Consider the following 26,072-nt stretch of genomic DNA (forward strand, 5'->3'; position numbering starts at 1 on the left):
ATTTTAGACAGGATTTGCAACTCTGCTTGGTAAAGATAGCTCAGAAATAATTTTTCTCCACTGGGAATTTTTAAACAAAACCTCAGTGCATAAAAATGTAATTTTAAATAAAACCTATGTCATGTCCTCCATGGCCTGCCCTCTTTAGCATAAAATGTCTCAGTACAATTTGTATAATGGTTATTTTTGTTATAGTCAACATTGTAATTTTTCCCTTCAGTTTACAGCCCAGATCACTGTTGGACTCATGAGTTATATCCACGTACTTTAATTACATGAATATATCTTGCCTTCTCAAATGCAGGTAAGCACTGAAGTACTTAAGGGAATATATATATTGACAGTGATAGGTAAAGAGGTTTAATGTTTCTGAAGCCCTCATCGTGACATTAAAATCTAGGAAATAGAATTTAGTACACAGAACTGTAATGGAGACAATGGAAATTTTCAGTCTGAGGACAAGCTTGCTTCCAAAAATGTTCTTAGGAAGCTCAGCTTCTTTCCATCTGTTATGACAAATTCTGCTCAAGTGAAGATTGGTGGAATACGTACGTTCCTTACTTTTCCACTGTGCACAGAGGGAAGACTGAAAGGCAACAAAAGAAAGGGCTGTGAATGAGGTTGTTTAGATATAAAAGGGAATATTTTCTACTTTAAGCATAAATTACAAAGCGAGTTTCCTATAAGAACATTCTGGAGGCTGTCTTGGTGTCAGCAAAGACCCAAAGTATTTCAGAGAAAATTGACAGTTAAGTTTTGCCATCTTTATTCTGTTTCTTATCAATAAACTAATATTTATAGAGCAGTGATAAATAGAAGTCAGAAACTGTGTTACGCACCTTCAGAGATACATGGTTCTTGTCTAAAGAAAATTTCCACTTTTATCAAGAAGCATGAATGTGAAGATGGGGTGGAGTACCTACCCTACACCTGTACCTGGTATTTGCCTGTTTGCCTCACTCGACCACTCTACACTTTTCTGGAGCTCAGAAAGCAGACAATAACCTTAAAGATGAAGAGAGTGAGACCCAACAAGGCATTTCCTGACTATGTTCATGTTAGTGATCTGGAAAACACAGAAGACACATATACTAAACAAAGTAATGACCAGAATGTTAGATGGCAGAAACAAAACATGATTTAAAAATCTCAGTATATGAGGGAATTATATTAAATGGGACACTAGAATCCATGTTAACACAATAAATTAAAATAAGTAAAAAATTAAAAAAAAAGAGCTAATAACAATTTCCATTCTAAAAAAATCTCAGTATAATTTTGTTCAGATCAAGTCAGGTGAAATTCTGCATCAAGATTTAATCCTAACATGAGACTAGGATTGATATTAGGTCATGATACAAAATCCCTAATCCTTGGAGTTTCAGCTGTCCATCACCTTAACACAATAGTATGAAACTTGAAATATAGTTAATTTAATCCTGTGTTAGATGTTTGTGTGCAGACTATAGGGAATGTTTCTCCCAACACTTGAGAGACAAACAGCTTCTTTTTCAAGGTTTTAGAACTAGAATCAATGGCTGAAAATGAGATAAAAATTCTTGCCTAATACAAAAATATTCTAGTAAACTGAACTGCCTCACAATAAAATGATTGCCCAATAAAGTAGTGCGACCCCTAACATTGAAAGAGATAATCAAAAATATTCCTGGATTATATGGAACTATCGCCAGATGACCTCTAAATTTCCTTGTAATTCTTCAAGATCCTCTGGTTTTCATACCTAGAACATATACTGGGTAATGACAAAATGAGACTTTGTATTGGCTATACCACTATATAAAACTGGTACCACAGACAGATCTCTGATTAGTTACCTTTAAAAAAACAAACTTTATGTACAGTAAATAGCAAGTTATTACAATGAACAATTTAGGCGGTTCCACAGAACTGGGTATAGTAAGCTTTATCTTTAAAATCATGACAATATAGTGACATGTAAGATACTTATTTTGTATAATTTCATTCTTTTCTCTACCCTGAGAAATTCTAAGTTCATTTCAAAGCTCGGATCAAATTATTTCTACCAGAGATCAAAATTTTTATGTAAAATGGGGGTAAATAACACCTATCTCATAGGGTTGTTAAAGAGATTGAATGAGATGATCCATGCAAAGCACTGGCACTTATAAAGGTTGTTTAAAATGTTAGATATTGTAATTCACATTATATCACTTATCCCTCTCTTATTAGCTTGTATATTTGTATCCCCCTGTAAATTATGAGCACCTTGAATGCAGGCAAGAGCCACATCCTTCATCGTACCCTCAGGGCCTAACCCACAGTAGCTACTCAGCAACCATTAAGGAATTCATCAGTCTTACAGCAAACCTATGATGTACAAACTAAAAAGTCCTAACTTTCTGAAACTGGAAGAAAATTTAAAATACTAACAGATCTGAAGACTACAACTCAGGACGATAAAGTGACTTGCCTAATGTTTCATAAAGTAACAGAATTCAATTTTTTTAAAACTCCAAATCTAGTCTCCAAGGTTTCCTGTACAAAATTGTGTGAGATATCTTTGGAATACTGGTATCTCATGTAATGACCAACTGCGTTACACCCGGTGTTTTTTTTTTTTTTTTTTAACCCCATTAGACAAAGTATTAACTGATTTTGTTGGGGGTGTCAATGTGCCAACTTAGAAAAAAAGCACATTTCCAAGTCTTCTTTGCATGGAGAAGTAACAGTGTGACTACCTTGTCAAATTACAAAATTTTTGACTAGTGCTTTGGAACAAGTTTAAAATATTTGTATTCCACACACAGTGGCCTGTGTCCATTACAAACAGTTGTCTAGTCATTCTACCCAAGTATCATTGTCATCTCTGTTTTTAAAACTGGACTTCAATAACTGTTCAGCTAGATTTTTTTGTAAGTATTCAAAACTATAGATGACCACCACATATTAGCCTACATCTATCATAAAAAATGAAAAGGTAATTTCCCAATTCCCAGACCTTAGCTACACACATATTACCATTGTTAGCTTGCCATCTTGTGGCTTCTTACTCTTGTGCAGCTCAATATCTGAGTATCACACAGGGTAAGGCCTATGAAACTCAAGAGTTTTATATATACAAATCCACTTTTAAACATATTTTATTTAATCACACCTCCTACTTCACTCCCAGGCCAATTTCCTTCCAGCAAAGAATGACTGACAAACCTTAAGTCAGAAAGGCAGTTGCTGGCTAGCTACAAGTTAACTAATTTTTAAAATATGCTCTATGAGACAAGTGCTCAAAAAACATCTGAATATTTATTGAATAAAACATTCATACATGTTTTCTAAAAAGGAGTGTACTTAACTTTTTTGGTGAAGCCAATGTGAACACAGCTTTTAATAAAGATGGGAAAGCAAGGCAATACAGGATTTAAATGTAATTTTTACCAGGTCCAAATGATGAGGTGGCCTTTCTTCTCACTTTGACCTTGACAAAGTTATGAAATCTAGAACAACTCATGCTTTCTCTGCTTAAGGTGTACACACACAAAACACACACACAGTTCTGTGACTACTATATACATTTTCCTTCAAGAAGTATTCTTATGATTGTTAGCATTAGTAAGAACACAAGGACTCCTTAGATCAGCCAGGCACTTGAATAAAAACTGTGGTAATAAACTCCAATGCCAGCTACTTCCCTTCTGTGGTTGTGATTGAATGAATTGACATGTGAGGAGGTTAAAGCAGGGCCTGACACATGATTAAATATTACAGTGTCTTTACTAGAGAGCGCCAGAATTCAGTCTTGGGCTTCCTAACCTTCCCTCCCAGTACCTTGGAGCTCAGCACTTTCTAACTGCTGCTTCACTGAGCACCCAATGCCATGAATCAGGCTGAATCTGCTGGATCATGCCTTCCCTTCAGTTCAATGTTGTACTGAGAAAAGCTGCCTATATAGATATTATAGCTTAGCCAATGAAAAGGAAAAAAGGGGGAAAACCCAGCTAGGCCATTCAGAATGCTGGGTTCAAGTCTATAATTTTAAAATAAAAATTCAGATTTTCTCTCATTGTCAGATATATAGATTTATCTATTTTTTGTCGGATTTTTCTCATTATCATATATATTATACATGGGGAAAGAGAAAGAGTACAATAATACAGTTAAAAACACAAGCATATTGTGGTTGGAAAGGCCCACACCACTATCAAGTAGAATAATCTAGACTATTCGCTTATAGCAAAGTAGCGAGCTATCTGTTGCCTTTCATATTTCTGGTTCATCTACTTTGGCTGGGAGCTGGTGTGAGATCAAGACTTTGTTCGAATAAACTATACTGCTCACAAAAATTAGAGGATATTTCAAAATGAATATGAAGCTATAAAATATCCCCTAATTTTTGTGAGCAGTGAATTGCTTCTCATTTTATACTGACAACAAAGTAGACTACATTTTTAAAGTATAAAACATCAATGCATGCCATGTGATAGAACTTACAGTTTTACCTTAATTTACAGAAATAAGTACTATATCACACTGCTTCTAGTACTTGCAATGAAAACTTCCCCATATAATCCTGACACTACCCACCTTTGTCTTTCTGCTTTGAAATAGAAATACCTACAACCAGGACAGCAGAAAAAGCATTATGAATCAGAGACCAGGAGACCTGTTTTGTAGGTTGGCTGGTGCCAAGCCATTAAATCTCCCATGTTGGCATTCATCTATAAAATGGGGTTCCTCATTTCCCTATTGTTCTCATGAGTCAGGGTTGAGAATTGTTTTACACTGCATTAATAAAACAACTGCCATCATGGGATTATAGAATTTGAGGACATATACACTTGAGTGAAAACTTTGTAATGCTCCAGTTTTAAGTAGCCCTAAGGAGATTTAGTAAATACATTAAAGATGGTTTTGAAATTTTCAAATAAGTAAATGTAATTTTACCTAAGTTGTTTTTTTAGGGTTAGAGGTAGCAAACAAGAACTACCAAAATGACTTCATTGTTTGAACATTTGGACTGTATTGCCTACAAATGAATTGGAAATACGAGATTGATTCTTGGCATATTCTACCCCCCTTTCAATCCTTGTGTCTTGGTTAACATCTTAAGCCTCCATGTAAAAGAGGCTACTTTGACTTGGCAAAGGGGGGGTCACTTCCCTTATAACTTCCAGGGACTCATTTCAAATGATTTTCCTGGACTGATCTGCTCCTGAACAGTTCAAATACACCTGTGTCCTCAAATGCCCACTGACCTCTAAAACACCTTGCTATAGAGGGGCTTGACACAGGAGGGCAATTGTTATTAGCAATGCCATGTTCTTCTTCAACTAACCCAGGACATAGGGCTCTTCACGGGATCAGGGAGTGGTAGCTCTAAAGCAGGGGTCTCAAACTCGCGGCCCACGGGCCGCATGCAGCCCACCGAACAATTTTGTGCGGCCCGCAGACTGTTTTCAGCTGCAGTGAGAAAAGTGTTGCATAACAGTTGCCTTTTGTAGACCTAGTGCGGCCCGCCAAACGGCTGTGATCTTGCTCTGCGGCCCACATGCTGAGTTGAGTTTGAGACCCCTGCTCTAAAGCCTGTGTTAAGTGCAGCTTCACAGTGGATAATCTTTTCCCATGCCCATAGCTATTTGGAGTAACAAAAGAACCTGGTAGCTAGCGAAGATGGCAGCAAACAAACCTGTCTACAAGTTTCAATTACAGTGCTCCCAATACAGTGCCTTCATGTTTGTTTGTTTGTTTTTGGTGTGAGAGAGGAGACAGACTGGGACAGACAGGGAGACAGATGAGAAGCATCAACTCATAGCTGCGGCACCTTAATTATATTCATTGCTTTCTCATTATGTGCCTTGACTGGGAGACTCCAGATGAGCCAGTGACCCTGACCCCTTGCTCAAGCCAGCAATGTTGGGCTCCAGCCAGTGACCTTTGGGTTCAAGCCACTGGTCAACTGACAAGGGTGCATAGAGGGCTGGTCAGTATCCACTCAATCTCTCCATAGTTGCTTCTCATTTCCTTTTTTCTTAACTTCTTTGGTTTAAGAGTACATAACTTCAGTGAAGATCTTTAGTAGTGAGCCATTTGTTCTGTGTTACTTATGTTCATTACCTCTTTCATGGCTCCAGAATTTCAACTTTTTTCCTTTGTAATCAATATTAATTAAACAGTAAACAAAAATATAAAATACATGTGGATTTAAGAGTCATCTACAAATTACCTCCTAATATCATTTTCTAATCACCTGGAGAGACTTTTCTTCAACTACCAGAAGAATTTTTACAGCATTATTCCAACTCAAGACACTGAACCATCTGTTACATCATTTGGCTGCCCACGCTCTCCAAATTCAGGCACACACAAGGTCTGAATTTGGCTTCCCTGCTTTCAACTCTCAGCTGTCACACAATAGCTGTATTACCCAGTCTTTCCTCATCTTACTAAATTTTTTCATCTTAAAATGAGGATAAGAGCACCTAACACTCCGGGGTGGTTTAAGAACAAATGGAAACGAAAAGGAAAGCTCTTAGCAGTGTCTAGCACTGTAGCAGCCCATAAGTACTGCTACTAAAAATAGCCTCTTATACCAGTGGTCCCCAACCCCCGGGGCCACGGACCTGTACCGGTCCACAGAGAAAGAATAAATAACTTACATTATTTCCACTTTATTTATATTTAAGTCTGAACGATGTTTTATTTTTTAAAAATGACCAGATTCCCTCTGTTACATCCGTCTAAGACTCACTCTTGACGCTTGTCTTGGTCACGTGATACATTTATCCGTCTCACCCTAAAGGCCGGTCTGTGAAAATATTTTCTGACATTAAACCGGTCATGGTCCAAAAAAGGTTGGGGACCACTGCTCTATACTACTTATACTAACATTCTTACTATTCGAATTCCTGTCCCTGATTATCTGTGTAAATCTTACAATCCTGTTCATTATGCTACTTAGGTTAACCTGTCTCCCAAGACTTCTGGGCCAAGTGGATACTTGGAAGCTTTCCCAAACTCCTTACAATGGTCCACATAGCCTGGAGACACTCTCTCACTTGGTCTTCTTAAACCAGTTTTTACAGAATGCTCCTGTGTACAGTCCAGTAAATTAGACTAAAGTTCTTTACTTTCTCAATTACAACCACCTCCATTTACATTCTAATGCAGCAATCTACTTCAACAGCCATTTCCAGACACTGCAAGCTGCATTACTTTTAAATCTTCAATTTCAATGTCTTAGTTTTCTTTCTTTTGGTGAGATGGACAGACAAGAGAGATGAGAAGCACCTACTCATAGTTGCAGCACCTTGGTTGTTCATTGTTTTCTCATATGTGCCTTGACTGGGGGTGGGGGCTCCAGCTGGGCCAGTGACCTTTGGGTTTAAGCCAGCAATCATGGAGTCCTGTTATGATCCCATGCTCAAGCCAGTGATCCTGCACTCAAGCCAGCAACCTCAGGGATTCAAACCTGGGTCCTCGGCATCCCAGGTTGATACTCTATCCACTGTGCCACCGCCTGGTCAGGCTTTTTTTTTTTTTTTTTTAATGTTTATTGATTTTAGAGGAGGGGGAAAAGCAGGAAAGAGATAGGAACATCTGTTCCTTTATATGCCCTGACCTTGGGGGTGGGTGATCAAACTGGCAACCTGTGTGTTGGGTCGATGTTCTAACCAAGCGAGCTATTGGCCAGGGCTGCCTTCGTCTTTCATATGTTTCTTGCCCTTGTTCCCACTATACTCTCCCTTTGACAGCATAAGACCTCCAGTTCCTTGACCACTTCCTTTGTTCTTGGCTTTGTTTCTCAATTAATTGATGCATTACCGATACCTGGACTATGCAACCTCTTTCCTCTCCACTCAAGCTGAAGACTACTACTGGACAGATTACATAACATGCAGTGCTGCAAGATTATGCTCTCATAGCTCAGCTAAGCTTGGAATGATGATCAGTAATTCATGTCTTCTACTTTGCTCCTTCTTCCATTCATTTCCCGCCGTCACTATTTACACTTTGATTTCCTACTCTTCCAAGGCTTGCTGTTGCAGGAATGGTTTTTTTTCCATCACAAGGAGCTCAACATTTCTACCTAACAGACTTCATCTAAGAGATGTCCATTCTATTTTGTATGCTAAACTGCTACCTACTTACATTCTTGGGACCAGGTTCTATACACTTTTCTATTTCAACTTTGAGCTCTTTAATGGGCACCTTTCCAGAATCCAAATATTCAAGACTAATCTTAAAAGCCTTCAAATAAGGTCAAGTACTAACCAATTTCATTTTTTAAATTAACTGTGTTTACATGGATTCAAGTGTTCTCATTTTCTTTAGAGAAAGATAAATAACTCATTGCCTTCACTTCTTTAGTTCATTCGCCAATTGAACACAATTGGACAATAAACATCCATTAGTTAGCATCCACTAAAACTTCTTTAAAGATTGGTGGCCACAAATGGTTAATTCTAGTAGCCTCTATTCTTACTTGATCTCCCAGTGGCATCTGGTATGACCATCTACCCTTCATCATTCTCTCTTCTGGGTTCCATAATGCTCATACACTTACCTCCTTTCCTGGTTCTCACGTAACCCTTCCTTCCCAACTCCTCTCTGCTAATTTCTTTTCTTTCTGCCAAGTGTTGGTGCTTTTCAGGGTCCTTTCCTTGTGATCTACCTTCTCCTATATGCTTGCTTGCTGCTTCTTTCAATTCCAGCAATATGTACTAAGCACTTACAATATCTCAGATTCTGGGCTAAATGCTCACGAGACAGAAGAAAAAGCCAGAATGCTTGTGCTCAAGGGGTTTAAATTCCAGAACTGCAGTTTCAGACTCCTATAATAAACTGATCACTATACCTCTATGCCTTGATGACCTACAAGTACCTCAAACTCAACATTAACCTTTCCTCCAACCGTATTTCCTGTATTATCTCAGTATACAGCATTGCTATTCACAATTAACCAAGCAAGAAACTTAAGTATGCTATATTTGCTGACTCTCATCTTAACCTTTTCTCTACCAAATCCTTCTCATTGGCATTCAAATATGTCCTATTTGTCTATAATTTGAAAAACTGGATATGACACCCTCCATAATCGCTACTCTCCTTCACGACCAAATATTTAAAAAATAGGCATTTACATGTGTTGTTTACATTCCTAAAACCGACTTCCATTCACTCAGTAATTGCAAAGGTCACTAATCACTTCTTACCACTAAATCCAAGTGATGCTCTATAATTCTTATCTTACCTCAGAATAATGTGGCAGAATTAAACATTCCTTTTTAAAAATACTTCCATTCTGCTAGTCTCATAAATTTTTCCTATTTCATCTTTTAAATACTGAGCTACTCTTTTCTATATACTCTTTCCCTCAATAACCACCCATTCACAATACTGCTGCTCCTCTCTCAGCCTCAGCAACCCAAATAAGTCATATTTCTCCAACATTTATTTAAACCAAAAACTTGGAAATGTTCTGGATTTCCCCCTTCCTTTTTTCCTATAAATCCACAATGATCAAGTTTAGCCAAATAGTCTAGATCTCTCAAGTCTGTCCACTTTTCTCCCTCAGCCATTATCACTCTATACCAAGACAGTATCCACTCTTCCCTGGATGACTTGGACAACCTTCCAAATTGTGTTTGAATTCCACACTGGAATGTACCCTCACTACTGTAAACTTCTAAAGTGAAAATGTTAAGAATCTCATTCTTTTGCTTACAATTCAAATGTTAACCCACACTTAGGGTGAAGTCCAGTACAATTAGGTATAACATACTGTGTGACCTGGTCCTTACCTTTCCTGGTTTTAAACTATTTACCAGCTGTCAGCCATTTTCCCAAAAGTTATTCTTATCAAAACTTATCTTGTACTACAGTTTCCTCTGCCTTCCTTCCTCAACCTCTCCTTCTTTAGGAAAGTCATTAACTGCTCTCCCTCACCACAGATTCCATGGCATCATATTCTCACCCTATTATCTATTCTTATAATAACCTTATAACGCCTATGTAGACTCTTGAGTTCCGTGAATCAGAATCATGTTCACTTCAGCTCCCATTTAAGCATTCAATAATTTTTACTACTATTAAGTACCTATTATATTCAAAGTACTGGATTAGGCACCTGGCAAATAATGGCGGTGGTTGGGGGGTAAAGAAAATAAAGCAGAATAAAAGGCAATTATAACTTGTGATTGTTATCAAGTCAATTTAGTGTTGTAATGGGAGTAACCACTCATGGTGCTAGAGTCCTAAGACCTGAGGAATGAGTAAGAAAATATAACAGTAGGTCCTTGAGAAGTGAAAGAGATGGGCTGGTTTGAGGAAGTCAAAATAAACCAATGCAGTTAGAACATAATGGACAAAAGAGAGTAACACTGTGCTTAGAGAGGCAGGAATCACAGTTTAAAAAATAAACAAACCATATTTTATTCAAAGGGCAGTGCAAATTTAACAAGTGAGTTCCTCAAGCCTGCCTCCTCACCCAATAATATTACTTAAAAAGAAATTAACCTAGCTGCCTGATGGGGAATATTCTGGAATAAAGCCCTTCAGGAAAACGTTATAGTTACTAGGCAAGAAATAATGGTGATTTGGGTGAGACATGAAGAGAAGTGAAAGGGCTCCTTTAACTCAGGATGTAGACATAACTATAATTGTGAACAAACACAGGGAAAGTGCAAGGATTACTATGACAACATTAAAGAACCCAGCCTGAGAAATTTAGGTAGTGACTTTACTTATCCAGGTAGACTACTTAGAAACAGGTTGAGGGTGGGGTGGGAATGAAATAATGATTTGGATGTGATATGCTTAACTATGGGATAGACAGTTGAGTATAGGCCTAACCTATGAAAAATCTGGTCTCAGAGGTATCAATGTGGGTAACAAGTATTTGGTAAGTCTATTCCTCCATGGAATAGACTAAATCATCCAAAGAGAGTTCAAAGACATACACAATGAGCCACAGTTAGGTATTGGGAGAGGAACAGGGTTGGAGTCAAGTGAAGGAGCAACCAGTAAGGGTAAGGAGAAAGCCAAAAGAAAATGTTGAGAAATCTAGGAGAATATTTCAAAGAGAAAGTCATTAACCTTACTGAATGCTCCTCAGGCAGTAAATGAGGGCAGAAAACCCAACAGATACGGCAACATGGAAGAGATTGGGGATAATGAGAGCAACTGCAGGAGTTGTAGGGATACACAAGTGGTAGTAAATCAGAAGCGAATAAATGCGGTGTCTGAGTAGGCAACTTAGATTAGCTATGATGGGAACCAAATAGAAAGCAGTCCCTTCTTTCAAGAATAGTAGCTAGTAAGGAATATTTATGAACTGTTAGAAAGGATCTAGTAAAAGAAGGCTGAGAGGACATGGAATCCAGACTGTTTGAGGAGGGGTTGCTTTTTTAGTAAGTACAAGACAGTGCAGATATAGATGGGTTTATAAATTTGAAGATGAAAATTTTATAGTCAAATTTTTGTATTTCCACAGCAAAGTGTGATTAAAAGAGAGATGAAAGGAGTGGAGAATATAGACTGAAAGAGCATAAACATCATTTAAGTTGTGGAAATTAGTTATAACAAAACCACAAAAAACTGTCAGGCAGTTTTTAGATAAACCTGCATGGTGTAGTTTCTCCCATTCAACTGCTCAAGAGTAGACAAAAAGTTTTGAGATTTTTCTAGATTTTAACAGAGTGTGACATGGTCTCAGACTCAGGATATTTGCAAAGGAGTGTGTATAACAGTGGGACCTAGTCTGTAAGCTGAAGCAGCTTATTACAGGAATGAGCTGAAGAAGTGTGAGCAAGTGGGAGGATTAACAATGGAGCAAGGGCCCCAGATGGGGAGAACACTGCCCCCTAGTGGGCTTTCAGAATGGATCCTGGTGGGGGCACATGTGGGAGTCTGTCTCTACCTCCCCTTCTCTCACTAAATACATATATAAAAAAGATACCAATGGTATAATTTTACAGAACTAGAATATTCCAAAAATTTATACAGAACCATGGAAGAATCCAAATAGCGAAAGCAATCTTGAGGGAAAAGAATAACGGAGAAATCATGCTACTTGATATCTAACTACACTACAAGGTCACTGTAATCAAAATAGCCTGATACTGGCATAAAAACACATATACTATAGATCAGTGGTCCCCAACCCCCGGGCTGTGGACCGGTACTGGTCCATGGGCCATTTGGTACCGGTCTGCAGAGAAAGAATAAATAACTTACATTATTTCCATTTTATTTATATTTAAGTCTGAATGATGTTTTATTTTTAAAAAATGACCAGATTCCGGCCCTGGCCGGTTGGCTCAGTGGTAGAGCGTCGGCCTGGTGTGCAGAAGTCCCGGGTTCGATTCCTGGCCAGGGCACACAGGAGAAGTGCCCATCTGCTTCTCCACCCCACCCCTCTCCTTCCTCTCTGTCTCTCTCTTCCCCTCCCGCAGTGAGGCTCCATTGGAGCAAAGATGGCCCGGGCACTGGGGATGGCTCCTTGGTCTCTGCCCCAGGTGCTAGAGTGGCTCTGGTCGCAACAGAGCAACGCCCCGGAGGGGCAGAGCATTGCCCCCTGGTGGGCGTGCTGGGTGGATCCCGGTCGGGCGCATGCGGGAGTCTGTCTGTCTCTCCCCGTTTCCAGCTTCAGAAAAATACCAAAAAAACAAACAAACAAAAAACCCCCAGATTCCCTGTTACATCCGTCTAAGACTCGCTCTTAACGCTTGTCTTGGTCATGTGATACATTTATCCGTCCCACCCTAAGGCCAGTCCGTGAAAATATTTTTTGACATTAAACTGGTCTGTGGCCCAAAAAAGGTTGGAGACCACTGCTATAGATCAAGGGAACAGAATAGAGCCCTGAAATAAACCCATGCCTTCACAGTCAATATTTGACAAAGGATGTAAGAACATATGATGCAGCAAAGATAGTCTTATTCAATAAATGGTGTTAAGAAAATTGGACAGTTATGTGTCAATAAACAAAGAAAAAACTAGACTACCTTATACCAGTGTTTCAACCACTGGTCTGCATGAGGATTATAGAATTTATAATTCCTGGGTCTATATTCTTCATACAATATTAGGGTAGTTAACTCTTTTGCAGACCTGCACGAAATTTCTGGCAAACCAGCACGGGTATGCAGACTGGTGGTTGAAAACCACTGCCTTACACTATACACAAGAATAAACTCGAAACAAGTTAAAGATTTAAATGTTAGACTCGAAACCATAAAAACCCTATAAGAAAACAAACAGTAAAACCTCAGACATTTCTTTTAGCATTATTTTTTTCTGATACATGCCCTTGGCCAAGGGACACAAAGAAAAACAAGACTACAGAAAACTTAAGAAGTTTTGCACAGTAAAGGAACCACCAATAAAAAGAAAACTCACAGAATGCAAGAACATGTTCATTAATGACACATATAATAAGCTGTTAATATTAAAAATTTATAGAGAACTTACAAAACACACAAAAAAAACAAAAACAAGAAAACAAACACCCCCCCCCCCAAGAAAAAACCAAACAATCCAATTAAAAAATATGCAGAGGACCCAAATAGACACTTTTCCAAAGAGGACAGATGGCTATAAGACATATGAAGATGCTCAACCTCAGTAATCATTAGAGAAATGAAAATTAAAACCATGATGATATCCTCACATCTGTGAGAATGGCTACTATCATCAATAAATCAATGAACAAGTGTTGGTGATGATATGGCAAAAAAGGGAACCCTCACGTCGGTGGGAATGCAGACAGGTGCAGCCACTGTAGAAAGCAGTATGGTTACCTCAAAAAATTTAAGAGAGGCCCTGGCCAATTTACTCAGCATTAGTGTTGACCCAGCATGTGGATGTCCAGGATTCAATTCCCAGGTAGAGCACACAGGAGAGGGGACTATTTACTTCTCCCCACTCCCTCTCCTACAGCCATCGCTTGATTGATTCGAATAAAAAAGACTCCAGGTGCTAAGGACAGCTCAATGGAGCCTCTGCCTCAGGTGCTAAAAATAGTTTGGTTGAAAGTGGCCCCAGCCAGGGGTTGCTGAGTGGATCCCAGTGGGGACACATGTGGGAGTCTGTCTCAGTATCACCCCTACTCTCACTTAAAAAACAAACAAAACCGAACTGCCTTATGACTCAGCAATTCTACTTCTAGGTATATATATGAAGATGAAAACACTAATTTGAAAGACTATATGCACCCCTATGTTCACTGCAGCATTACTTAAAATAGCCAAGATTTGGAAGCAGCCCAAGTGCCCATCAGTAGATGAGTGGATAAAAAAAAGCTGTGGTACATTTACACAACGGACTACTACTTGGCCATAAAAAAGAAAAAATTACCCTTTGTGACAGCATGGATGGACTTGGAGAGCATTATGCTAAGTGAAATAAGCCACTCAAATACCGTATTTCACTCAAATGTGGAATCTAATGAAAACAAACTAACAAGCAAAACAGAGATGGACTCATACATAGAGAGCAGGCTGAGAGCTATTGGCAGAGAGCTGGGTGAAGAGGTAAAGGGATTGAGCAAAAGAACTAAAAAAGAGAAAAAAGTCATGGAAACAAGTAACTGTGGTGACTGCTAAGGGGAAGTGGAGCAGGGTATAGAGGAATAAATGGTGATGGAGGGAGAATTTACTTGGAGTGGTTAACACAAAATATTCAGATTATGTATTATAAAACTGTACACCTGGAACCTATAAAATTTATTCACCAATGTCACCATAATAAATTCAAAGATAAAATAAAATTGGCACCTGATCAAACTGTTCAACTTAAATGCACTAATTAACTACTTTTAAAAAAGGACACATAATACGTCCCACATACCTCTTCAGCTTCAGCTTCTCCCACTCCCTTTACACACGGACCACCTGAACTACTGCAAATGCACTATCCTCCCATGCCTACCATTCCCTTTTCTCCTCTGACCACCCTGTCTACTCATTCAGCTTTCCAGACTCATCTTTTCTACAAGACTCTCATAACTGCCAATCTTTCTCCCCTCAAATAAGAGAGTTCCTGCTTTGATGTGTCTAGCTGTATTATTTATGTACACTTATCTTCATAGTTACAGCAAGTGTATTTGCTAACCATCAAAATTTGCCTTAAAATTCTGTTTAGCTTTTAAAATAATTTATGCTGTATTTAACATTGCTGAAAATCTCCCAAACTGTTATATTTCACTTAAAACAGTGACATATTTTGAATAAATACAATGTTCTGATGTATAAGATTCAAATTCTTTGGATTTAGAAAAAAAACAACCCAATTTTTTAATGATGAAACAAATCTAAGGCAAACTTAGGCTATAGGAAAAATAAATCTCAAGACAAATGACTGAGAAGTATACCATGAAAAATATATGCTTTATGATTTTCTTTTAATACTTAGGCATTACATTCCATACCAAATTTTACCAACATGCTATTCTATAAATTCATCATTTTATACCATAATTTATTTTTTCTGTTCCATGCTAAAAAGCCCCCTCTTTCATAATCACTTTTAGTATAAAAACCTGGAATATAAAAAAATGTAACTCAATGTTGGCAAACTCTTTCCCCTAACATACAGAACAATAACAAAAATGTCTAGTGGTCAATTTTTTTAAGTTAATGAGCAAAGAAAAAGCCCCAATATGTTGGCATTTTACCTTAACAGTGGCTCATCACCAAGTTCATCAGAAATAAATTTACTTGCTGCTGCACTATACAGGGCAGTTTTGCCAAATGCCTACCTTTAAGAGATAGATCAACTTTGAAGAAAACTGTACAAAAACATAAGTTAACAAAATTTCAATATTAAAATTACTCAAAGTTAAGTTATTGTTAATTTAGGGAAAAAAAACATGTATTAACCACCCATAAGAACTTTTATTTTAATAAATAACAGTGGACTTACCAAAGGGTAGGGATTTTAATGTGTCAAGTTTTATGCATATTGGTAATAAACCTTAAGAAGGTGAAACTAACTATTCAATGTAACCTACTAGGCCCTAAAAATAAAACTATAATATTTGCTTATTTATTCAGAGTACCAGCAATTTCAGTTAATGTTAAGTGCTTCATATTTCCTGTAAAACTGATGTTACACAGGGAATATACATATTTTCATATCAGCACAATTTCATCAATCTCTCAGCCTAATAATAATGTAAATACAAATAGTTTATAACAAAGTCAAAAATCAATGATACTACTTATGCCAAACAGAAACAAAAGTCAAATTGAAAGGATGCTTTCTTTTGTTTCCAGCACTGATTTTTGTTGGACTTCAAATGGTGGTCAAAAACTCTCCTGAAATAACGTCTTTCACTGACTGTGAATCCACAGTATAAATATAGTGAATAGAGCTAACCTATAGTAGCTAACTATATACTGAATAACCAAAATCATCCATTATTAACAACTAATACTGCTCTGGAAGACCAATCTAATGAAAAAGTATCATTAAATATGGTGGGAAAATACAGACAAATCTGTACAATCTAACATCTATAAACAGTAAAATAAAAACATCCAACTTCCTTATAGAAAGTGTTTCATCTATGTAATTTATAAATGTTAAGGACTCTTGCATTTTATAAATACAAGATGGGTTCACTTTGATGATACCAATTTTAAGATTTATAAAAATGTTTAAAAATTTTTTCCACAAAAGTTTATATTGTTTAAAGCTATACACCAATCTATAAATCTCAGAAAATGAAAAAAAAAAAACCTTTATAAGATCACATGTATAAAACAAGAAATGAAATGTGATTTTATTTAAGGCAATACTGGGCTACTTCACAAATCACCACCTCAAATATTTACACTGCTTCACACTACTAATTTCTATCACATTCACAAAGGATTTTTTAATACCAAATGTTTAAAATCTTTTATGAAAATTCTTTATTCACATTTCCATTATATTTTATGGACTCATGGGAAAAAACTGTAACTATAGGAAACTACTAAAGAATCTGCTTTAATTTCACATGAATACCACCTCAAATCCTGGATGGTAAATTTACAAAGCAGAGCAAGGTGTTGATAGAAAGTGCCTACTTTGTGAAAATTTTGAGATTTTGTAAATAAATGCTTTATGTAAAAATCAATGAACTATGGCAGAGTTTCTAGTTTAGTACAAAAAATTCTTAATTTAAAACAATAAAAGAAGTTTTAAAAACTTGATTAGTTAAAAATTAAAATTCCAAATATAAATGTGTCATTTAATAGTTTAGACTTACATACTGCTGATGGCAGTAAATGATTTACAATAATAAATATATACAAAAAAATATCTACAAACAAAGAGTACTGTTATACATGAGCAGTGACCTGGTAAAACATATCAATCACAGATAATTCATTTTAGTTCATGAAAAGGGCAACTGGTTCATAGAAATATGAGGTTTAGTTCATTATTTACAATAACTGAAGTTTTGATTCTGTTCTTCAAGTCCCATAGGGATAAAAAAAATGTTTTACATGACAAATGTCATGTTTTTTTTTCTTCCTTTTTTTGGCCAGGTTAATTCATGTCAACAAAATATAATGAAAAAAGTTTCACAATTCTAGCATGCTTGATGGCTTTCTATTTAAAATAAAATTGTAAATAATGTGTTTGTAGTACATTAGTTATCAGTACTGCCCTCTTCCTGTGGCTTTACCCATACTGACTTCTTTCATAACAGACATATCTGGATCATTTGAATGTACTTCAAGTTTTTTCAGACTGACGGTAGGTTTCATTTCCTGAAGTTGCTTTAAGACAAGCTCAGTGCAATCTTTTAGAGTCTTGTCTAAAACAATTTTTACATTATTACTGCACTGAAGCTGTGATGGATTGGCAAACTGTACAAAGGTTTCACTCTCTTTATAAGAACATGTATGATTTCCACTATTCACAGTCTTGTCAATATTTTTTCTTGAATTTGAATGGGACCCTCTTTTATTTCCACTATTTGGATGGTCTTTGTCAGTATTTTTTTTCTGCTTCACTGCAGACTCCTCAAGAAACTTCAGAAATGACACTTCAAATCCCATTGGTTTAAATGAGCTCCAGTCAAAAGACGCAGGATGTTCCTCAGTGGTTTGTATTGCAACAGCAGTTTCTTCTTCTTTATGAGAATTATTTAACTCAACTGCTGGTGCTGGTTCAGTTTTTTCAACTTTCCTCTTTTTATTTTGGGAGACATTTTTTTCTTTATTAGCTCTCTTCAAATTACTTGCTTTTTGTTTTTCTGACTGGCAGGGGTTATTTTCTTGAAAATCATTACTTACATCTGAAGAGGTATTAACTTGGGTCTCCACACTTGTATTGTCTTCATTTATTAATTTTGTAATAAATAGTTCTGCTAGCTCATCCATTTCATCTTTTACATTTTTTTCACTAACTTCCTTCTGAGGAACTGTAGTTGTTCTTGAGTTATCATTGCTCTCTGGTACACATGTGTCAGATTCTTTCCCATCATTCTTATCAACTTCTTGCTGAGAAGTTTCCTTTAATTGTGAGCTACAACACTGTTTGAAAACAATAAGAAGATTGCGGTGTTGTGATGTAAATGCCTTAGATAATTTATGGCATTTATAATGTCTAATTATATTGCTTTCACTTGTAACAACTGATGTACACCCTTTTATCATACATGGATACTGGGTTACAAATTTGCTTGTACATTCAGATAAAGCATCATTCCTAGCCTTTATAGAATATACATGCTTTCCACGTTTCAGAGAATAAGGCTTATTTTCTTCAATCTGTACAATCTTTGCATTCTTGTTTTCTAAGTTATTTTTTTTCTTTCGTTTGGTCTTAGGCATTTTGGTTCCTTCCTTTCCAGATCTGTGTTTTGTCCCCCGATATTTAGATTTTGTCTTTTCTTGGTTTGCTTTGCTTGACATATTTTCCTGACCAGGTGTTAATCTTCTTGGACGAATCAAATGAGCTTTATGTTTGTCATTATGTTTATTAAAAATGTGTCGAAGGAGATTAGACCGAGTTGCATATATTCGGTCACAGCCTTCACAGTCACACTTGTATATACCATCTTCTTCAGTTTTACTTCCCCTTATCCCAATTCCATGGTCTGCCTCAAGATGAACAACATAGTTCAAATATGTGGTAAATGAAGATTTACACTCCAACTGGTCACATGGAAATTTCCCAACATCCACAGAAGCAGTCATACTTTCAATTTCCTCAGGAGTCATTTCATGAAGTTTCATATAGTGTTGTATTAGGCCAGTAATTGCTTGGAAAATGCGAGAACAATCACTCACCTGACATCGAAATTCTTTCACAGTTTGTTTAGTTTCAATTTCTTCACTTTCTTTACCAGCTTCGCTTTCTTCTTCAACCTCTGCAGAAAATGCAGGAAGATCTGATTTGTGTATAGCCTGGTAATGCAGAATTAAGTTTTGCTGTATTGTAAAGGCAGCAAAGCAACCCTGATGAACACATCGATAAGGTCTGTAGGGACTATATCTTGTTGGAAACTCAAGGGATTGGGAAACTGGCTTCTTGCGTTTTTTCTCCTCCTTTTCTTTTTTATGTCTCCTGATTTTCCGTCCTTTGGTTTGTATGTGTGAGAGTGAATTTGTATCACATTGTTCTGAAATAACTGTAATCACTTGTGAAGAGCTTTCTGTTTTTTCAGGACTTTTTTTTTCTATAAGTTGTTTTTCTGGAATCACTGCTATATTACTGAAGGCATTTTCCTTCATTGCTCCCAATTCCACAGAAGACAGGAATTCCTTTTCCTCTGTCGTAGCTAGCTGTCTCTTTACTTGTGTTACTCGTGGGGCTGACAAATTTTCACTCTGAGACTTTCTTCCATAAGGCCTTTTTATTTTTAACTTTACCATTTCTTCTGTTGTAAAATGATGTACCAACTGACAGTGTGCCCGGAGATTAGAATTTCTTGTAAATGTTTTTGTACATGTAGGTACCACACATTTAAATGGAGCAAATTTCAACTGATTCTTCTTAATTTCAAGAATCATCTCTGGAGTGTACTGATGAATTTTACCATAGTGCTTAAATAGTGCATCCTTTGTCATAGCACTGTAATTACAGCCTTGGTTTTGACACACGAAGGGCTTATTAACTTTGTCACTAAACTGAATATTATTTAGCATTTCAGAAACTGGCTGAACAGCTGTAACATTTGGAATTGATTTAATAGGAGTGGGAGTCAGTGCCACTGATGTATTTATTAGTACACATTGGGATGTTGTAGTGGATATGTCATTTTCTAATTTTAATTTCTGTAAGCCTTCTAAAATTTCCTGTATTTGATCCTCCTTATGTAATAATTCAGACTGAGGAATGTTACTTTTTGTTGGCATGACACCTACGAAGGAGGAAAACTGAGAAGAATCAGGTAATTTGTTATTTTGTACAGTGTTTAATGAAGGAAGCTGAATGTTATAATTTATTTGAGCATTTTGTGATGTTTCACCAATACCCTGAGGTCCACTTTTTACCTCACGTATTTGAGAATTCATAGCACTTTTAATAATTTCAAGAGTCTTTTCAAAGTTTTGTATAACATTGTCTTCAGAAATCTGCAAATCAGAATTTATTGAAGTTGTGCATGAATTCAAAGCCATCATTTGGGAATCACCATTTTCAGTTTTTAATGGTAAAGGAGCTAACACTGTATGAGACTCAAGATTGGTTTTAAAGTTTTCTTTTATATCAGTCATAAATAGCTGATTGTCAACACTGTTTAATTTCTGTGTTAGATTTTCCACCAAACCCTGAGGTTCACAATTTGGAATTACATTTGAATGAAGGTTAGTAGTTGGTATCTCAATACTCTTTGCTATAAGTCCTACTGCTGTTAAGTTACTTGTTACCAAGTTTTGGGAAGCATTGGGTGCAATTAGTGGAGGAGTAACTTTCTTTCTTCTCTTAGAAGCACTGTTTCCCTTTTTATTTAAATGACTGGACCTTGTATTCTGAGGACCACTTATGACTGAAACTCGTGAACTGTTACTGGTAAAATTTTGTGATGGCCCACTAGAATTAGGGAATGTACTAGAGCACAAACCATTTTCAACAGTCTTCAGTAGTAAGTCATTTGTTGGAAAAACAGACAAACTGCTACAGTCCTCAATGGAGGGAGTTTTGGAGTTTGGTGTTCTATTCTGGTTTGTCAGGAGGGAGTTTGGGGGGCATACAGTCTGTAACATGGATGGTGGCACTGTTGGATTTGGTATCACTGTTGCATTTACTTGTGCTGCATCTGAGACACACCCTGTTGGAACATGAGAAAGCATTTCAGCACCCTCAAATGTACTGGGAATGCCAGCAGTTTCCAAAGCCTGTTTAATGATTTCACTTCCTTCTTGACTAACACTTGTATTAAAGTTAGTCACACCAGTCCTAGGAAATGTATTTGGTAAAAATGTTGATGAGCGATTTTCAGCAGCAAGAAGTTGCAGGAATGATGGATCTTTAAAACATGTTTCTGGATTGAAGGTAGATTGTTGTGGCTGCTGCAAATTGACTGCATTTGTGGAGAGAATCATGCTGGCAAGAAGCGAAGGCTGTCCATTACTCTGCAGAAGTTCTTGAGCAATTTCTGCTCCATCCAGTGGTTTACAAAAAGATCGCTTAGACAAGTGTCCACCCAGAGATCTGGGATTGGTGAAAGCTCTATAACATCTGCTACAGATAAATTTCCCATCTCTGATAATTGCAGGCCACTTAGCCCTTTTGTTGTGCTTGGATTTTCTTTCCTTCCCATTTGGGCCCCGCCCACGGTCTTTTTTAACTTTTTCAGCAGCAGACTGTTGGGCAGTGGTGTTACTAAAGTCATTTGCTAGATTCACTTGTGAGGGAAAAACTGCATTTTCACCATTACCTCCTTTTAGAAAGGTGGAATTAGTGTTTCCTTCAATCTGTGAGGAAAAATGATTTGCATTATTTTCCAGTTGGGAAAAAACAGAATTAGTTCCACTATCTGCTGGTGAAGGGAAGAGAGACATTGAACTACTTTCTGCAGGTAAAGGAAGGAAAGGATCTGAGCCACTGTCAATATTCAAAGGCAAAACTGTTTTGGTTAGATCTTCCATTTGTGCTGGCAAGGTAGTACTAGACAAATTTTCCATCTGGGAACATAACATACTACCACCTTGTTCATTTTTATCCTGAGAAGATATATTTGAATTTATGACACTTTCCACCGAGGGTAACAGTGGAGCTGACATACTAGCTAAATGAGCTGGAAAAATGGAAGATGAGATGTGCTGCAACTGATTTGAACAAGTAGAAGTCCCATTGGCTTTGGTCTGTGGTGTAAAAAATGCATTGTTAGAGGTGTTCACCTGTGATGGCAAAAAATAAACAAACTTTCCATTATTTGGTGTATTTAAATTGTTAGATTTCTGACCTTTTTTACTTTTACATTGCATTTTAAATGCAGCATACTGGTCAGGGTGTGCCGTCTTCATGTGTTTCCCAATACTTTGTGAAGAATTGTAGGTTCGAGTACATCCCTCAACCTGGCAACTAAACTTCTGAACTGGCGCTTTTGGGGGCACTGATGGAATTCCTAAAGAACTGCTTAGGTTGGGCTGTGGTGGAACAAATGCAATACTTTCTAATGTCTTAAGGGGTAAATTATAAAGACTGGATGATGTTTTCACATTACCTCCACATTCAAACTTGGATGTTGGTAAACTGTTTTGAAATCCTGCCTGATTTTGCACAGAAAAAGTCATCAAGCTGTTCACTTGCCTTTCTATGTTTTGCGGGGTAAGGTCACCTATTTTGAGGGTTTCTGAATTTACTAAGGAATTTTCAGTAATCTGGGCTTCATTAAAGCAATCCTGTTCTTTTCCCTCCTGGAAACCAGGATGACACAGATCATTACAAGTATCTTCAACTACTGTATGTAAGTCTGGGACCAGTGATTCACCAGTGTCTTCCACAGTTGAGTTTTCTTGCTTTCCAAAGTTATCCTCAACCCCCTGATTGAGGGACACCTTAATGGACACAGCTACCTCACTGGCCTGTAGCAGAGGAGTAGTAGGATTGTCCAAATCATTTGATGGTGGTGCATCAACTTGCCTGAGCTCGGAAGCAGAAGTCTGGTCTTGTTTGGCCATAGCTAATTCTGCCTTGCTTTTATCCCAAGCATCATCTCTATCTGCTGATGAGGTATTTTTAATGTTATTTTCTGAAAGCATAGACCTCTCTTTCTCAGTGTTCCCTTCTGAGTTCTGATTCACTTCAGAAGGCTGAACAGAAGCTCCAGATGAATTAAGTTGGTTTTCCGGAGGCAGCACTTTTTCCGGAGTACTGTGATCATCCAGATGCTTTTCTAGCTCACTCTGAGAACGGTACACTTTACCACAACCTGTAAACCTACAGGTATAGGTATTATAATGCTGTGCTTCATGATCATATAGTAAATAAGCTTCTGAAAAAATTCTGCCACATTTAGGAAACATACACTTTGCCCTAAAGACTTGATGTTCCTTTCGGTGGGTTAAGAGCTCTGCGTAACTATTAAAACCAGCTTTACATTTCATCTGTATACAGATATATGGTTTACTGCCACAGTGCATCTGTAAGTGATCATTGAGATGAGTAACACTTACAAAATGCCGCCTACAGTACTGGCAAATAACTTTTTTGCTTTGCATTTCAAGAAAGCGCTTGGCATCTTCATTATCCTTATGCCCCTTTACATGAGCAATTAGATTTTTAAAGTACTTAAAGCCCTTTTTACAAAAACTTACAGGGCAATTAAATTCGTTGACAGGTACTGGTTTCTGGACTGGGATCACTTCTGGTTCATAAGATTTATCTTTGTCATCATTTTCATCATCTGAACCATCATTGTCATTAAATACTATAAAGTCTGTTGAATAGAGACTATTCTTTTTTATAGGCCGCTGTTCCTGCTTGGCCACAGCATTAGTCTTCTGATTCTCACTGGCAGTTGTGATCTTAGGAGGCCTTCCCAATCTTCTTAGTGGTTTCATAGCTGCTAATCTCTCTTTACTAGACTGTTTAACATGCAATGTGACATGAGGGACAAAAGTTTCTTTAGAATTAAAGTTCTTTGCACATATGGGACAACTGTAAATTCCATCTTTGTAATGTTTTTGAGCATGTCGTACTATTCTATGACCAAGAAATTCTTTGTCACATAGCACACAATACTGCATGTAGGCTTGCCAATTCCGAAACCTAGCAGATATAAATCCCCTCTCTCTTAATTGTTTTATTTCTTTCTTCTTCTGCTTTTCATCACAAAGGCCAGAATTAGCACCATCTCCACCAGAAAGTCCATTCAAAGAAGTTTCTTTACTCTCTTCTTGGTAGTCTACTACTTTCTCATAAACTTCACTGTCATTTAGTTCATCAATTGAAGACACAATAGATGCTTCTTCTCCCATTAATGCAAGACATTGTCGCTTTAAGGTTTTCCAGTCCCAGAATTCTGGATCAAAGGGCCACTGAGTTTTTAAAACAAGTAAGAGCTCACAGCGTAGAGAATTTGGTATTGGAAGATTCTCTTCATCATATTTCTGGTCTGGCTGATTATACAACATTTCCACTGCATAATATGCATCTACTGTAGGCTCAATAAGAAATTCACTCAGTTGACAAGCACGTTTAACTTCCAGATCATCAGGCAACAAGCATGAAATGGTCTTGCAAATAGATACTTTCACTTCAGTATTTTCTGTAGACTCCAAGCGAAGAGCTTTTACGCATAGTTCTATACAGGTAGCAAGTCCAGCCCCTTCAGTCTGTGAAAAAGCAAATAGAAATTGTTACCTTAAAAAGAAAAAAAACACACTACATAATGAAAAGAGAACAGTAAAAGAAAAAGATATAACCCTTGTAAACATTTATGTACTCAACATAGAAATACCTAAATGTGTAAAGTAAATCTTGTTGGACAAAATGAGTCTCAATAAATTTAAGATTAAAATCATACCACACATCTTCTCAGGCCATAATAGTATAAAACGAGAAATCATAAACATGAAAAAAACTGGAAAACAGACAAATACATAGAGGCTAAATAACAGGTTACTAACCCTTTCAGTAGTATAAACATTCATGTATATACAGAGTACATTACCATCCAGAGTACAATTGATTTATTTTAAAAATATGTAAGGCAACATTAAAAAAGGCAAATGTATGTTCTGGTTTCCATAAATTGGTTATCAAACAACCATGATTTTAAGTTAATAAAACTGTAACTGGAACTAATTTCATTTCTTGAAAAAAACCAAAACAAAACAAAACAAAAAACAACTCACTCCCGGGGGTCAGCGAGCATGAAAAAAACTCACTGCTCAAAGGGCTAAACAATGAGTAGGTTAACAATGAGATTGAGGAACAAATCAAAAGACACCTTGAAACAAATGAAAGTGAGAAGACAACAACCCCAAACCATGGGAGACAGAGAAAGCAGTCCTAAGAGGGAAATTCATAGCATTACAGATCTATCTCAAAAAATAAGAAAAATCTCAAATAAGCAATCTAACTTTACACTTCAATAACTTTGAAGAAAAACAATAAATAAAGCCAAAAGTAAGCAGAAGGAAGTGAATATCAGAGCAGAAACAAACAAAATTAAGTCTAAAAAACAATATATAAAGTCAATGAAACTAAGAACTAAACTATAACAATACTGGCTAACTTTTAACCATATTCATCAAGAAAACAGCAGAGAGAATCCAAATAAATAAAATCAGACATAAAGGAGGAAAAGTAATACCTGACACCAAAGAAATACAAAGGATCTAAGAAAATATTACAAACAACTATATTCCAACAAGTTGGACAATCTGGAAGAAATGGATAAATTCCTAGAAACATACAATCTTCCAAAACTGAATCAAGAAGAGTAAGAGAACCTAAGTAAACAGAATTTAACTAGTAATACTGAAGCAGAAATAAACTCCAACAAACAAAATTCCTGATCAGATAGTTTCACAGGTGAATTTTACCAAACACTCAAAGAAGAACTAACACCTATCCTTCTCAAACTATTCCAAAAAATTCGAGAGAAGACTCTCCAACTCATTTTATGAGGCCAGTATTATCCT

At 36.9% G+C, this 26,072-nt stretch overlaps 1 protein-coding gene across 2 annotated transcripts in view; it reads right to left on the reverse strand.

Moving 5' to 3' along the window:
- Window positions 1-15,296: 15,296 nt before the first annotated feature.
- ZNF292 (zinc finger protein 292) overlaps window positions 15,297-26,072 on the reverse strand; it is a 131,970-nt gene continuing 121,194 nt past the window's right edge. For both annotated transcript variants that reach the window (XM_066358915.1, XM_066358916.1), the window contains one exon: window positions 15,297-24,758. In XM_066358915.1, the coding sequence (XP_066215012.1) occupies window positions 17,625-24,758 (7,134 nt within the window). In that variant the 3' untranslated portion in view covers window positions 15,297-17,624. The remainder of the gene's footprint in view (window positions 24,759-26,072) is intronic.

Source organism: Saccopteryx leptura, chromosome 1 (assembly GCF_036850995.1).
Source record: "Saccopteryx leptura isolate mSacLep1 chromosome 1, mSacLep1_pri_phased_curated, whole genome shotgun sequence".
In the NCBI taxonomy this organism is placed as follows: domain Eukaryota; kingdom Metazoa; phylum Chordata; class Mammalia; order Chiroptera; family Emballonuridae; genus Saccopteryx; species Saccopteryx leptura.